At 48.3% G+C, this 13,196-nt stretch overlaps 1 protein-coding gene and 1 long non-coding RNA gene across 5 annotated transcripts in view; one reads left to right on the top strand and one right to left on the bottom strand.

The window, feature by feature from the left end:
* Window positions 1-367: 367 nt before the first annotated feature.
* The window catches only part of WHRN (whirlin), a 117,086-nt gene continuing 104,257 nt past the window's right edge, over window positions 368-13,196 (top strand). For all 4 annotated transcript variants that reach the window (XM_043498754.1, XM_038374933.2, XM_038374934.2 and 1 more), the window contains exon 1: window positions 368-1,210. In XM_043498754.1, the coding sequence (XP_043354689.1) occupies window positions 536-1,210 (675 nt within the window). In that variant the 5' untranslated portion in view covers window positions 368-535. The remainder of the gene's footprint in view (window positions 1,211-13,196) is intronic.
* Window positions 1,207-2,701, bottom strand: LOC119844289. The gene is made up of 3 exons (XR_005289213.2): window positions 2,632-2,701; window positions 1,963-2,038; window positions 1,207-1,402 (listed from the first exon to the last, which is right to left on the bottom strand). It is a non-coding gene; the product is annotated as an uncharacterized LOC119844289 (long non-coding RNA).

Here is a 13,196-nt window from a genome sequence, read left to right as displayed (position 1 = left end):
CGAGCCAGCGGGCGCCGGGCGGGGGCGCCGGCCGCTCGGCCGAAGAAAGGGGCTTGAGAGCAGGAGACCTGGGGGAAGGGAGCCGCGCGGCGGGGGCCGGATTGGGAGTCGGCGGCGAGCTCCACCCTTGCTCCCTGCCGCAGGGCTGGGGGGCTCCCGACAGCCCGGCGCGGGGCTCCCCAGCTCTGCCAAGGCGAAGAAGGAGCCCGGAGGGATCCCCCGCGGCGGCGCCTGGGACGTGGGGAGAGATCGCGCCTCCCTGGCCAGGGACGGGGCGGGAGAGCCGGGGGCGGGTTCCCAGCTACTTTCCGGCTTCCCCCGCGGCGCGGCTCCAGGGACGGGGGTGTTCGGGGGAGGGGGGCTTCCCCCTGCTCCGCTGGCCGGGCCCGCGAGCCGCGCACCCCCCCCCCCCCCCCCGGCGGCGGAGGGCGGTCCCGGTGCAGAGCCAGGGTCCCGGGGCCTGGCCCGCCCCTTCGGGGAAGGGGGCGGCCGGAGGAGGCGCTGACCGGGAGGCGCGCCCCGGGGCGGCGGGGAGATGAGCGCCGAGCTGGAGCGCGGGTCCGGCAACTCCTCCTGCTCCAGCGCCCCGGGCCCGGCGGGGGCCGGGGGCCGGCTGCTCTCGGCCAACGTGCGGAAGCTGCACCGTGCCCTGACCCTGCTGCTGAGCGAGCCGGAGCGGGAGCGCTTCATCCACTGCCTGAACGTCTACCACGCCCGCCGCAACGTCTTCGACCTGGTGCAGACCCTCCGCGTCCTGCTCGACAGCCCGGGCAAGCGGCAGCTGCTGCCCCTGCTGCGCCTGGTCATCCCCCGCTCCGACCAGCTGCTCTTCGACCGGTACACCTCGGAGGGGCTCTACCTGAAGGCCGACTTCCTGCCCGGCTGCGGCGCGGCGGGCTTGGGGGGCCCCGGCCCGCCCGCGGCTCCCGGCTGGCCCCCGCCCGCTCCTCCGCCCGCCGCCCGGGGAGCCCCGGCGGGGTTCGGCGCCCCCGCCGCGGAGGAGCTGCGGGAGGTGAGCCTGAAGAGGAGCCAGACCAACGAAGGCTTGGGCTTTAGCATCCGAGGGGGCGCCGAGCACGGGGTGGGCATCTACGTCTCCCTGGTGGAGCCGGGCTCCCTGGCGGAGAAAGAAGGGCTCCGGGTCGGGGACCGGATCCTGAGGGCCAATGACAAGTCCTTGGACGGAGTGACCCACGCCGAAGCTGTCAAGGTAAGTGAGCAATGTGGGAAGGGCGGCAGGGTTTTGACCCCCGGATCGTGAACCTGAGACCCCTGAAGACCGTGGGCAGGATGCTGTCTCTGGCCCAGGGGTGTAAATCGTGAGCAACTCCAAACATTCAGCTGCGGCGTGGCCCCTGAGTCGCACCTCTGAAGGAGAGATCAGGATCAGTCCCGTGGCATGCTGGAAGGGCGAAAAAACAGGCGTTAACAATGCACAGGGACATGCCAGTCAGTGGACTGTAGAGAGCATAACAAATACTAAAGGGCAGGACTATGCTGCGCACAGCCGCGACCTGAGAGCGCTTCTCAAAGGTGGATAAGTATCACTATTCTATGTCCAAATGTTTGTCTATCCAGTTAGAGACCCCGTTACCACAGTGTCTGAGCACTTCAGTAACATTCAAGGATCCCCCCCCCCCCCGCCCCCTTTGCAGTTCTGTGGGGGCAGGGCTGTCATCTCATTTTGCAGTTGGGAAACTGAGGCGCAAAGAGACTAAGTGCCCTGCTCAAGGTCATTCAGGAAATCGGTGATTAAACCTGGATTTGAACCCTGGTCTGCCTCATATCTTATGCACTAGAGCATCCTACCACCTCCCACAGGTAAGGAAACTGAGGCACCGAGTGGAAAAATGACTTCCCCTCACCCCCCAACCAACAGTGATTCAGTGGCAGTGCTCAAAATAGAACCCAGGTCCCCTTTCTTACTGCTAGACCAGAATGAAAAAGAGAATAGTCACACACCTGAGTTGCAAGCCGCTCAGGAACGTTCCCTGCATGCACTTCGTACAACGGATCCCCAACCTGCCCCTGAGACCTACTGTAATACAAATAAATAAGAATGACAGTGGTGCCATAAATCAGAGTTCACCAGCCAGGGGACTAGGTGGCGGGTATCCACAAAAGGAGTTTTACAGCTGCAGCTCACTGATGTGAACCTAACTCAGGTTTCAGAGTAGCAGCCGTGTTAGTATGTATTCACAAAAAGGAAAAGGAGGACTTGTGGCACCTTAGAGACTAACACATTTATTTGAGCATAAGCTTTTGTGAGCTACAGCCGATGAAGTGAGCTGTAGCTCACGAAAGTTTATGCTCAAATAAATTTGTTAGTCTCTAAAGGTAACTCAGGTTAGAGTCACCAAAAGTTGTTGCCCTCTGACAGCAAGATGTTTTGGTGAAATAGGTTGGTGGGCTCAATCCAGAGATGTCCCATGGCACAATAGCTGGCAATCTTAGCAGAACGGCCAAGGGTTCAATGAACCAGACAGTCTGGCCCATGGGGCTGAGGTACGTTGGCAGAGATGGGGAGGAGAGGTCAGGGGTTGGAAGGCTGTCCTGCCGTTAGTAGCCTGTGCTTTAGTTCTTCTGTGGATAACTGAAGCACTTTGATTTCCAGCCCAGTCAGTTTGGTACCTTTCACCAGCACTTGCTTCTACAATCCCTTACTCCTGTGCGTAGACCCAGTGATTTCAATGGGGATGACCTGTTGAGTAAGAATTGCTTGCATAAACATTTACAGGATCAAACCCTTCATTTTTAAACTGTCAACTTTTCCCTTCCCAACATTTTAAAATCTCTACCCCCCGGCAAAAGAAATTTGTTCCAAGCTGAAATGTAGGTATAAATAATCTCAGGACCAGACTGAAGTTTTTGACATTTAAAGAAAAATTATAGGAGAATAAAAATGGAATCTCATCAATTTAATATGCTATTCTGTGCTCGCAAAACTGAAAGAAAATTTACGTTGCATGGTGCAGTGATTAGAGATGGGGACTGGGTGCCAGGACTCCTGAGTTCTATTCATAGCTCTGCCACTGACTTACCCTTGTGTCCTTGGGCAATTCACTTAACAGTTCCGTGTCTCCATTTACCCACTGGTAAAATGTAGATAACCATATCTACCGTCTTCACATGGATATTTTTAGGCTTCGTTAATTAGTGTTTGTGCAAAGCATTTGGAGCTTCTTCTCCGAACAGTATTGTTATATAATAAAATTTGTCAAGGGGCTATTCCATAAAAGGTCTCCTTGTGGGTATTTTGAAATGATCAGGGTATAAAATGGAAGCTCAGAAATTATCTACACATGGGCTGAAACTTTTTCAAACAACCATTTCATCACATATCCAGGGGAACTGGCATCTTTCAGAGCTCTTGTGGTCTGTTGATGAAGAATCATGCGTATAGTACACTTCAGTGGCACTGAAGAAACCCTGCTCCTTCTTTTAAAAGGCAATCACATAATGATTCACATAGCTAGCCAGGATGGCTCCTCTGGAGATTTTAAAACTGAGTGAAATTAATGCATCGTATTTCTGTGCCACCTTTGAAATAAACCCCAAGGAAAAGTGAAGCTAAAAACCTATTTCAAATAACGTTAGGGATCTGACTTCAAAAGACACAACTCAGGGTTAAGGTATAAACGTCATTCATAGTCAGGTGCTGGAATTAGGGGTGCTACTGCACCCCCTGGCTTGCAGTAGCTTCCATTATATCCAGGGTTTACAGTTTGGTTCAACGGCTCTCAGCACCCCCACTATAAAAATGGTTCCAGCCCCCCTGTCCATAACTCACTGTGTTGTATGCAGTTATATAGGTTCCTGAGCACTTGAGAGGATCTTCTACACCATTTGAGCTGCAATGACAAAATGAGTTAAGGATATTTTCCAGGCAGAGAGTCCAGTCCTTCACTCCTTGCCCAACCTCCCCCTGAAATCAATAGAGATCAGATTCAGCCTTGGCGTAAGCATGGGCAACACCACTACAGTCAATAGACCAAATTCGGCTCTCAGTTACACCAGGCTAAATCTGGAAACCTCCACCTACATTAGTGAATTACACCAGCATAAATGATAACATAATTTGGTCCAATGGGCTAATGCCAGGGCTAATTGGCCCTTGGGAGTTTAAGGTGCACAAGAATTCAGGCACAGAGAAATGTGTGCGATTTTTCTTCCTGTGACTTAGGGTTATTGCTGTTATAAAATGTGAGCAGAGTTTAGTACCAGCTGGGGTCCTTTCCTAGCACAAAAATATAAATCACTCTAATAAGATTCCCTGAACATTGTCTTGTCCAGAAGTTTGCTTTAAATGATTAGGGGAGAGTAGCTTTCCTTCTAAAGCGGACTGATTAAAGTGTGCTTTCCAGTCTTCTGAGGGGTATTAGTCTGGTTCCCCATTTAGTTGAAAGGGAGTATGCCTTCCCTACTGAATTCTGATCTTAATTGTCCTGCAGCAAAAGTTGACTGTCTGTGTCTGGAGACGTCAGTATATGCAAAGCATGCTACCATAAGATAGGAGTAATCAAAGCTCATTCTTCAGGGTACAAGGTGACCACCACAGGAGTCAGGAAGGAATTTCCTTTCTTCTCATTCTGCCATTCCCCCTAACCCCCGGCCTGCTGCATTTATGGGTTTCTTTCCTTCTTCTGAAGCATCACATGTTGACCACAGACAGAATCATAGCCTGCCAGTGGTCTGATCCGATATGGCACCTCTCAGATGCCCAGATTACACAATGATGAGTACCGTACAAACGCATAGACAAACAGTCAGTCATTTAGATAAGATAAATAAAAACATAGGTTCATGGAATCTATTAAACGAATTCACAGAGTGACTGATACATTCATCTCAATAGGCCAAGGTAGTTCAGGCACTTTTGCCTTTTTTTAGCATTTGATCCTTTATTTGACCTTGCAAAAATAATCTAGTCTTTCCTGCATTCTTCCATGAAGGAAGCAAGAGAGACCAAGTCTGACATGAGGCAGTTCCTCTTTCTATTGGCTGCTGTCCCCATAGACAATTCATAGAATAGTAATCATTTTGAAAGAGTCTTACAAAGACAGGATATCCCAAGAGTGGAAACTTGGGTCCAAGATAAGACTGCCACGAAGCCAGACAAAGGAGACATAATTTATGAGTTACATACCATTCCACCTGGAAATTTACTTTTGTACCATGACCTGGACTAAGATATTTTAGTGTAAATGAGAGAAAAAGTAGGATTCTAACATAAGTAGCTAGATTACCTGAGCACTCCAAATCAAATTCATTTAATGACTGGCTTCTTAACCCAGTGCGAGCGCTGGGGTTTTATGCCTAGCCTGCTCCGTAGTCTGTGTGTGTTTCATCCAAATCAGAATTAAATGACTTCATTACAACTGTAGCTCCATCACTCTGGCACTCAGGGGCTTATCAAAAGCACATTGTAATTTAAATCATACTCTTAAGTGAAGATGTTTGGATTGTCTCTGCTTTCTAGAGCTCACCTGGCTGTGTTTACTCTTGCTAGAGTATATCCTTGGTATTATAGCAGCAGACAAATGAGTGTATGTTTCACTAACCCATAATATTTTGTCCAACACACTTTCAATTCAAAAACAATAAGAGCTATGTATCACACCAGGAGACATTTCTCCTCTTCACTTATTGTAGGGTGACCAGATGTCCCGATTTTATAGGAACAGTTCTGATATTCAGCGCTTTTTGTTATATAAGTACCTATTACCCTCCACCCCCGTCCCGATTTTTCACACTTGCTGTCTGGTCACCCTAATTTATTGTCAGGTTCTTATTTTGCAGCTCACTGCTTTCATTTGTTTCAGTTTGAAGGAAATAGATAATTGGGCCAGATCCTCTGCTGACATAAATCAGCAGAATTCCAATGAGTCCGATTCCAATCTAAGCTACACCAATGTAAATCTAGAGTAACTCCACCAGTATCAATGGAACTGCATGGATTTACCACATCAGAGGATCTGCCTCGATGAGTTTGATTCTGATCTCATTCATGCTGGTGTAGATCCAGAGTAACTCACCAAAGTCAGTGGACCCACCCTAGATTTGCACCAGCGTAACTCAGATCAGCATCTTTGAAAGGATTCTGTGATTTCGTTTCGGGGATAAGGAGCCAGGGCAGAGGCTGTGATGAGACAGATCTGTTGTTGGAAAGCAAAATAAATACAGAATACGGTAGAGCGATGTGACGGCTCACAAGCAGTCTATCCTTTTAGCTGGTGTGTTCCCCTTGTGCAGCTCTGTCTTAGAAGACTTGTTTGTGATGGAAGAGGCTCAAGTGGCCAGAGGGTGGATTTTATCCATTTGTACTTGTTTGCCTCAGTTTGGTACACAGGGTTTTAATTCTCTCAGAGATGTTCTTTTCTTCTCACACTCTGCCTCTGCCAAGCAGGCGTTTAAAAAAAAAAAAATCAAATCTCCTTAGCATTATTTTAACATTCTATTCACTTGGATACACAAGGCAGCAAGCTGGGCAATCTTTTAAAAGGCTGTAATATTCTGTCCAAGTTATAAAGAGCTCCGGCTGCTGGTTCTCTAGTGAGGTACCGTGCAGCATTGCTAAGCACTGCTAAGAAGCGACAAAAAGAGACATGCTGATCTGAAGCTTGAAAATATATTTAAAACAATCCTGCCTCCCAGGCAATTTAAAAGAACACAAGCCTCATTTTGTCGTTTCTGGTTGCTGCCCAATTAATCGATTAGCATATTTGACATTGCTTCCTTGCTACAATCGATAATCACCATTGCATTTCACCAGACATTCAGCTGAAGCAGTTTGTACGGATGAATGTACTCTTTAACCGTCCTGATACTTGCTTTTTCCGGGCTGCCAGACAAATGACTGGTGAGGCAAGATAGACAGACACATAGAGATCCCCGTTTCCCCAAAAGATATCAGACTTGTTCTTATAAAAGCTTTTACTTATACAGATTGTGCTGGGTTAGCTCATCTGTACATTTTAGAAGCCGGTGTACAAACCAGTGGCCAAAACTGAATCTCTAGAGTGGTCGTAGCAAGGATGGGGTGGGTGTGAAAAGTAGGATTACCATTCATCTGCCCCGATAATTAGCTGGAGGCGACATCTGAATCCTTGGTAAATGGATCTTAGGTTGGAGTGGGTTTGTTTGTTTTTTTAATTGCACTACACAAAAAAATCAATACAAGGGAAAAAACGATCTCAAACCCAGACATCTAAAAAACGAGCCTTGGGCTTCTGCTCTGCTTTGCTCTCTTGCAAGCAACGTACATTTTAATTCTAGCAGCATGCTGAGCTCACAAGGGGACAGGGGAAGTAATCAGAGTCACCAGGATTTCCCAGTCGAGGAGAGGGGATGGGTTGGCTCTTTGAGTCAGAAATGTTTGTATTTTAACTTTGTTTTAATGCTCTTGAAAGGAAGAGGAGGCCGGCAATGATCGAGCTTAGAGCTGGCAGGTGATGTGCATGTTTTCCCAGACAGCTTTGCTGATGCACTTCCCACCTGGCCCCCTCTGCTATAGTCCTGAGCCACCAATTTTGCCCCAGAACTGCCCTGAGAGTCAAGGGCCAAGCTGCTCCTAGCAGAAACTATGACGAACAGGGCAGCGTTTTTTGTTGTTGTGATGACAACATTCATCTTATCTAGGATCTGGGGGAGGATTTGAACACAGGTCCACAGAAATGGTCCAGCTACCAAGAGGAAGGCTGGGCGTGTTGCTAATATACTGGTGTGGGACTCAGGAGATATAGGATCAATTCTCTATTCTGCCACAGGTTTCCTGCAAGACCTTGGGCACATCATTTAGGGTCTGCTACTCTTAATTACACCAGCAAATCAGGAGTAACATGAGTGTAAAAGAGATAAGGCAGTAAGTCTCTCTGTGCCTCAGGTTCCCATCTCTAATACAAGGCTAATAATGCTTCATTTCTCCCACCCGTTGTCTCTCTAGTCTGGCTAGATACTAAGCTCTTCAGAACAGGGACTGTCTCTTACCCTTTGGGTACACAGTATCTAGTACATTAGGGGCCAGTCTTGATTGGGCCAATAGACAATGCTGGAATATAAATTATAAAAAAATCCCATAACATTTGCTGGAACATCATAAAGAAACATTTCTGCATCAGTGAAGAAATACACACACTGACCTAACAGAGAAACTTCTCTTTTCAGCCCAACTATGTATTAGAAGAAAACTGAAACATAAGGTGCAAAGTAATTCATGGATTAAATTCTTTATTTTCCGTTTCCCCTCCCTTCCAGTTAGGCTGGCAGATTTGGGGTACTTTTCTCAATGTCATGCCTACTCAGAGAATTACAGAAGTCTAAATCACTGGCACTCTCATTTAAACTGACAACACATTTACTAGAGTTGTTTTGCTTTGCTTCTTAGATGGTGCATTACCCGAATGTTCCTCATTGCCAAATGCAGAGTGCACGTTATTCCACCGTAAAGAAAATCAACAGCTCGTGAATCAGGGATCCACCTAGAATATAGAGACATCAATGACCCTGCCTTCCTCTCAAGCGCACAACCCACCTATTTGGGCTTAAAATGTTGCATTCTGCACAACACCAGGAAGGGAGTCACCATTAGATAAGGTTCTGTGGGCTGTTGGATTTAGACCTGGTTGATTTTCTTTTTTTAAATGGAAAAGGATTTCATTTTCCATGAATTTTCTTTCATTATTTTCTGTTTTGTTCAATGAAAAAAAACAAATACCAAAAAATGCCTTTGGGTCGTCCCCTCCAGAAACACACATACAGTAGAATCCCCCCCCCCCTTTTTTTCAGCAGCATGCTTGATGAGAGGAGCGGGAGAGGAAGTGGGGAAAGGGGAAAGAAAAAAGGGAAGAACTAGAGGAAAAAAAATAGAGAATGCAAATGTTTTGGTTTATGGTCAAAATCCTGTGGCGGGGGGGGGGGGGGGTGTTTGTTTGTTTTATTATCCAGAAAATTCCAAACAAAACAAAAATTCTTTTCAAATGTTCAGTGAAAAATCCTCAATAGCCTTTGACTGGCTATTCTGCTGATAAGGACCCACAGGGCAGTTGTTCCAGGCCTGGGCATCAAAGAGATTTGAGGTAGTGCCAAAGTCTCTGTACAGCAGCAGGTCTGAGCTAGCTCCTTCTACTGCAGCATGCAGCCGGCCTTTGGGGTAGCCAGGGAGAAAGCCCTAGGAGCCTGGAGCTTTCCTCAGTCATCCTCAGGTGCCTGCACCTAGGGAAGAGGTGGGGAATCAAACCTGCCTACACCCCCAACTGTGCCCTCTAAAGACCTGTGAACAAATGTGCATATATTTACATAAGCATGTGTGCTCATTTGCATGTTCACAGACTATTTGAAAACCAAAATAGATTTTAAATTTCCACATTTTTTGGGATTGGATTGGCTGTCCCCTCCTGTGTTGACTCCAGAGGCAGCTCGCCTTGGCCCCTTAAAAAAATGGCGAGTTCACCTGAAGTCCCCCGTCTCACTGTCCCTGTTGTGCTTCCCCCCTCCCCATTTCTCACGGCTCAGCCTCCCCTGAGAAATCTCAAGTCTGCCTCCTCTCTGTCTGTGCTCCTCCCTCCTGCACTTCTATTTCTGTCCCCAGCTGTCTTGCCCCATCTCCTTTGTCTGTGTCCCTTCCCAGCTGGCCCATAGCACGCACACTTTACGCGCAGGGCAGGCTCCAGTGGCAGCTGGGAGGGAAAGCTGTGGAAAAGGCTAACCTCTCGCCAAGTAAATCCTGAAGCAGTAGAAGGCAGCGACGGGGCAGGGGCAAAGAGTGAAAAGCCCAAGCCTCCAGACAAAAGCTGGAGGCTAGGCTGCTTTAGTGGGGAGCCACAGAAATTAGGGTGAATGGGGAAGACACGAGGGTACTGACAAGAGAGATTGTGGGTGCAGCCGAAACCCTGTGGAGAGGAGGTCAAAGACAGGCCCTTCATGGGAAGGGTCAAGGCTGCAAAGTCATTGGGCCGGCCCGGAAACATGTCAGACCCTGTGTTCGTGATACAAACCACACTCAGAACTGCTGTAGTAAAGTATTTCCCCCGGCCTGGTCCTTCAGCCCCCGCTGGAAGGATATAAGCTCAATTCAGTTCATCGCACTGCCAGACAGGTCAAATTAGCTTGAAGACAGCGGGTCCAGTTCTGCCATTAGATATTCTCACTCAGGTCACACATGAGCCTGATGGAAGACTACAGCCTGGTCACCACAGTAGGGCTTGCTGGTGCGGCAGTTCTCATCAGGATGGAGCCAGACCCTGGCTAGGTTTGGTTTGCTTGTTGTCTCTTAATAATTTTTTGGCATTGGTGAAAGGTGCTGGACTGGCAGCCCTGGGGAACGGAGGCTTCTCTTTCTGCAGACATACAGGATGGGCAGTTTCAACTGCCTCCACCCAGCCCTGCCAAGAGTGACCCTCTCTAGAGAGAAAGCAGCCTTCATAGGCTGCCAGTAAGGGAGGCAGTTAGTGCTAACTGGGACCCAGTCTGGACAAGGCTCTGGAATAGGACTCGGGAACTGTGGGTTCTGCCCCTGCCTTGGCCACCCACCTGCTCTGTGGCCTTGGGGAGGTTACTTAATTTTCCCCCTCTGGGCCTGTTTTGCCTCCTGTCCTTTGTCTGACTCACCTGTTTAGACTCCAGATTCTTTGGGACAGGGAGTGTCTCTCATAGGTTTCTTTAGTGCCCAGCACAATGGGGCTCCTACACTCTTTCATGCCCGATGTTTCTATTCTGGATGGAATCAATGCAAGCCTGTGTGAGAATCTCTCAGTTATCTAGAGCCTCAGCACTAGTCTTTGCAGTTTGCAAATGGGGATAATTACCCAGGCAGAGAAATGCACTCCTACCACCTCAATAGCTCAAGAAACCAAACAGGTCCTCAAAGTCTGTTATTGATAGAAGAAAAGATTTTGGGGGGGGGGGGGCAGAAGAGAAGGAGGGATGGAAGGATGGCCCAGAGTTAATGCTTCTTGTATCTGGCTGTGATCTACAGTGGTGCCACTAACCAAATGACTTAGAATAGATTGCTCATTTCATTAGCAGCGAAGGTAAGCGAGTGAGCCACAGCTGTAGGAGATGGGCCTTTTATCCAGGCTGCCAGGAAACTCGTTGTGATTAATGGCCATTGATTTATGACATCTGCATTCCTGCTGAGGGGCTTTGAGGGAGAAGTTTTAAGAAGGCTTCTCGCTTTCTGCTTCCTCAGGGCGAGGACCGGTCAAGGAAAGAAAGAGCAGCGAGGAGAAGGGAAACAAATTCTATCGATCTCATGAGCCACTATTGACATAAATGAATTTTCCTGAAAGATGGAAAATGTCAGAACATTGATCCTAGCAAATAAAATGCTGTATTGCAGATCCATTTAATAGCAGCTAAAGCCGTGCAGCAGGCAGGGTATTTATATTGACTCATTAAAGCTAGAGATTTCAAGGTAAATATGCTATTTTAAAGGTGCTTTAAAATAAAATCAGTCTACTTAAATCATGAAAGACTGAATGGACAATTAAAGAAAGGAGGGAATCAATAGCCTTATAAAATCTGTCCTGTCCCGGTCTTTGGCACTTGCTTCCCATAATAATACTTACGATGATTAGTGTCCGTTTCCTGGCTGTGATTTTTATGAGGGTGGTCCCCTGATGCTACCATTCTCCAATGCCATTATGACTTGTTTCCTTTATCTCCTCTCTTCCTCCTCCCCCCCCCCCCACGATTGGATCACAGCAGCCAAGAGCTCACAGCAAGTTGACAAAACAGTTGGAGAAAGGAAGTGAAGGAGTCTGTATCCAGTTGACACTGCAGGGGGAATTTAAGGAGGCAGAAGTATTTTAAATTTACTGATTCAGCCAAAATGTACCTGATACTTTCCAGACATAGAAAAAAAACACCCTGTCCTGAAGTGCTTACAGTCTAAATGTTGTAACTACTTAAGCTGTTATTTGCCCAGTAGTATCACTACTTTCAAAGGCTCAGAGAGCCTCACAACCACTTTCCCTTTCTGAGGTGAAGAAGTAGGTGAACAAACCAGACTCATGTGGGGATGGAAGAGGAGCTTCCCACTTGCTGACATGTAGCAGAGAGGCCAAGAGCTGGCTGATCCTGGGGAATGAACCCTTCTCTTTTCCCTGGAGATGCCCCCCCCCCAGCCAGGGCCAAGACACTTTGGTGGGGAGGTGGCCTGGCTGCTGCCTGTGGGGTGCCTCTTCTGTGGCTCATTGAAAGGCCTTTGGTGCCGGGGCTGTCAACCCAGCCTCTTCCCACTAGGGCTGAAGCCACTGAAAGGTGAAATAAAGGAGAGAGGGATACAATTCCTGCTTGCAACATGTCTGAACAGCTGGGCTGAGATCAGGAACCACTCACTAGTGTCAGTGGATGGTGAGAAGCACAGTGAAAAGAACACAATTACAGCAGGAGCTGCAGTTCATCCCTGTGACATACTGAGTTTGGTACAGACTTAGGGTTAATTCCCAGCTCATCCACACTTCCTTCATGACCTTGAGCGAGTCACTTAGTCTCTCCACTCCTCAGTTTTCCCCATCTGTGACAAGGTAACGATGCTTCCTTTCTCCCACCTTTTCTCTGCTTTGACTGTCAGCTCTTTGCAGCAGGGACTGTCTCTCACTGTGTGTGTACAATGCCCAGCATGATGGGGCCCTGATTTTTACTAAGGTGTTCCTGTCACCCCAGTGTACACAGCCCATTGAAAGGAATGGGATCCCAAGGAGGTAGGTTGGCACAGGAGTTTGCCCTGCAGGACCATATGGAGCAAATGGGTATTCAGATTTGTACAACACTACCCTGGTGCAACCGAGAGGAGACTCTGGCCTGCTCTATAGGTTTAACGCTGGGTACCTAGGCTCCATTCATGGGTGTCCAATGGCTCCCTGCTGGCATAAAGGGGTTGTCCCCAGGGAATTCCCCTGAAGTCAAGGGGGCTTCTTGCCAGTGTAATCAGTAGCTGAATCTCTGCTGTCCCCAGTGTGGGGTGTTTGCTGGGTTTGTTCCCAAGGAACAGGGGCCTCGTTAGAATTTCCCTTTCCTCCTGATGATTCCTGGCTACTGCAGTGACCTGTAGGAGCAGTGGACAACTGAGCACATTAGGACAGCCCCTCTAACCTACCCCAGGGGCCGAATCAGTCAACAACTGGCCCAGTGTGGAGTGGTGTAAAGTCACCTTTGGCTCTGGGGTTTTGGGTTGCAATCTGATGCCTTAACCCACA

This window comes from Dermochelys coriacea, chromosome 16, assembly GCF_009764565.3.
Source record: "Dermochelys coriacea isolate rDerCor1 chromosome 16, rDerCor1.pri.v4, whole genome shotgun sequence".
Lineage (NCBI taxonomy): Eukaryota > Metazoa > Chordata > Testudines > Dermochelyidae > Dermochelys > Dermochelys coriacea.
This window is presented reverse-complemented; position numbering and strand designations above follow the sequence as displayed.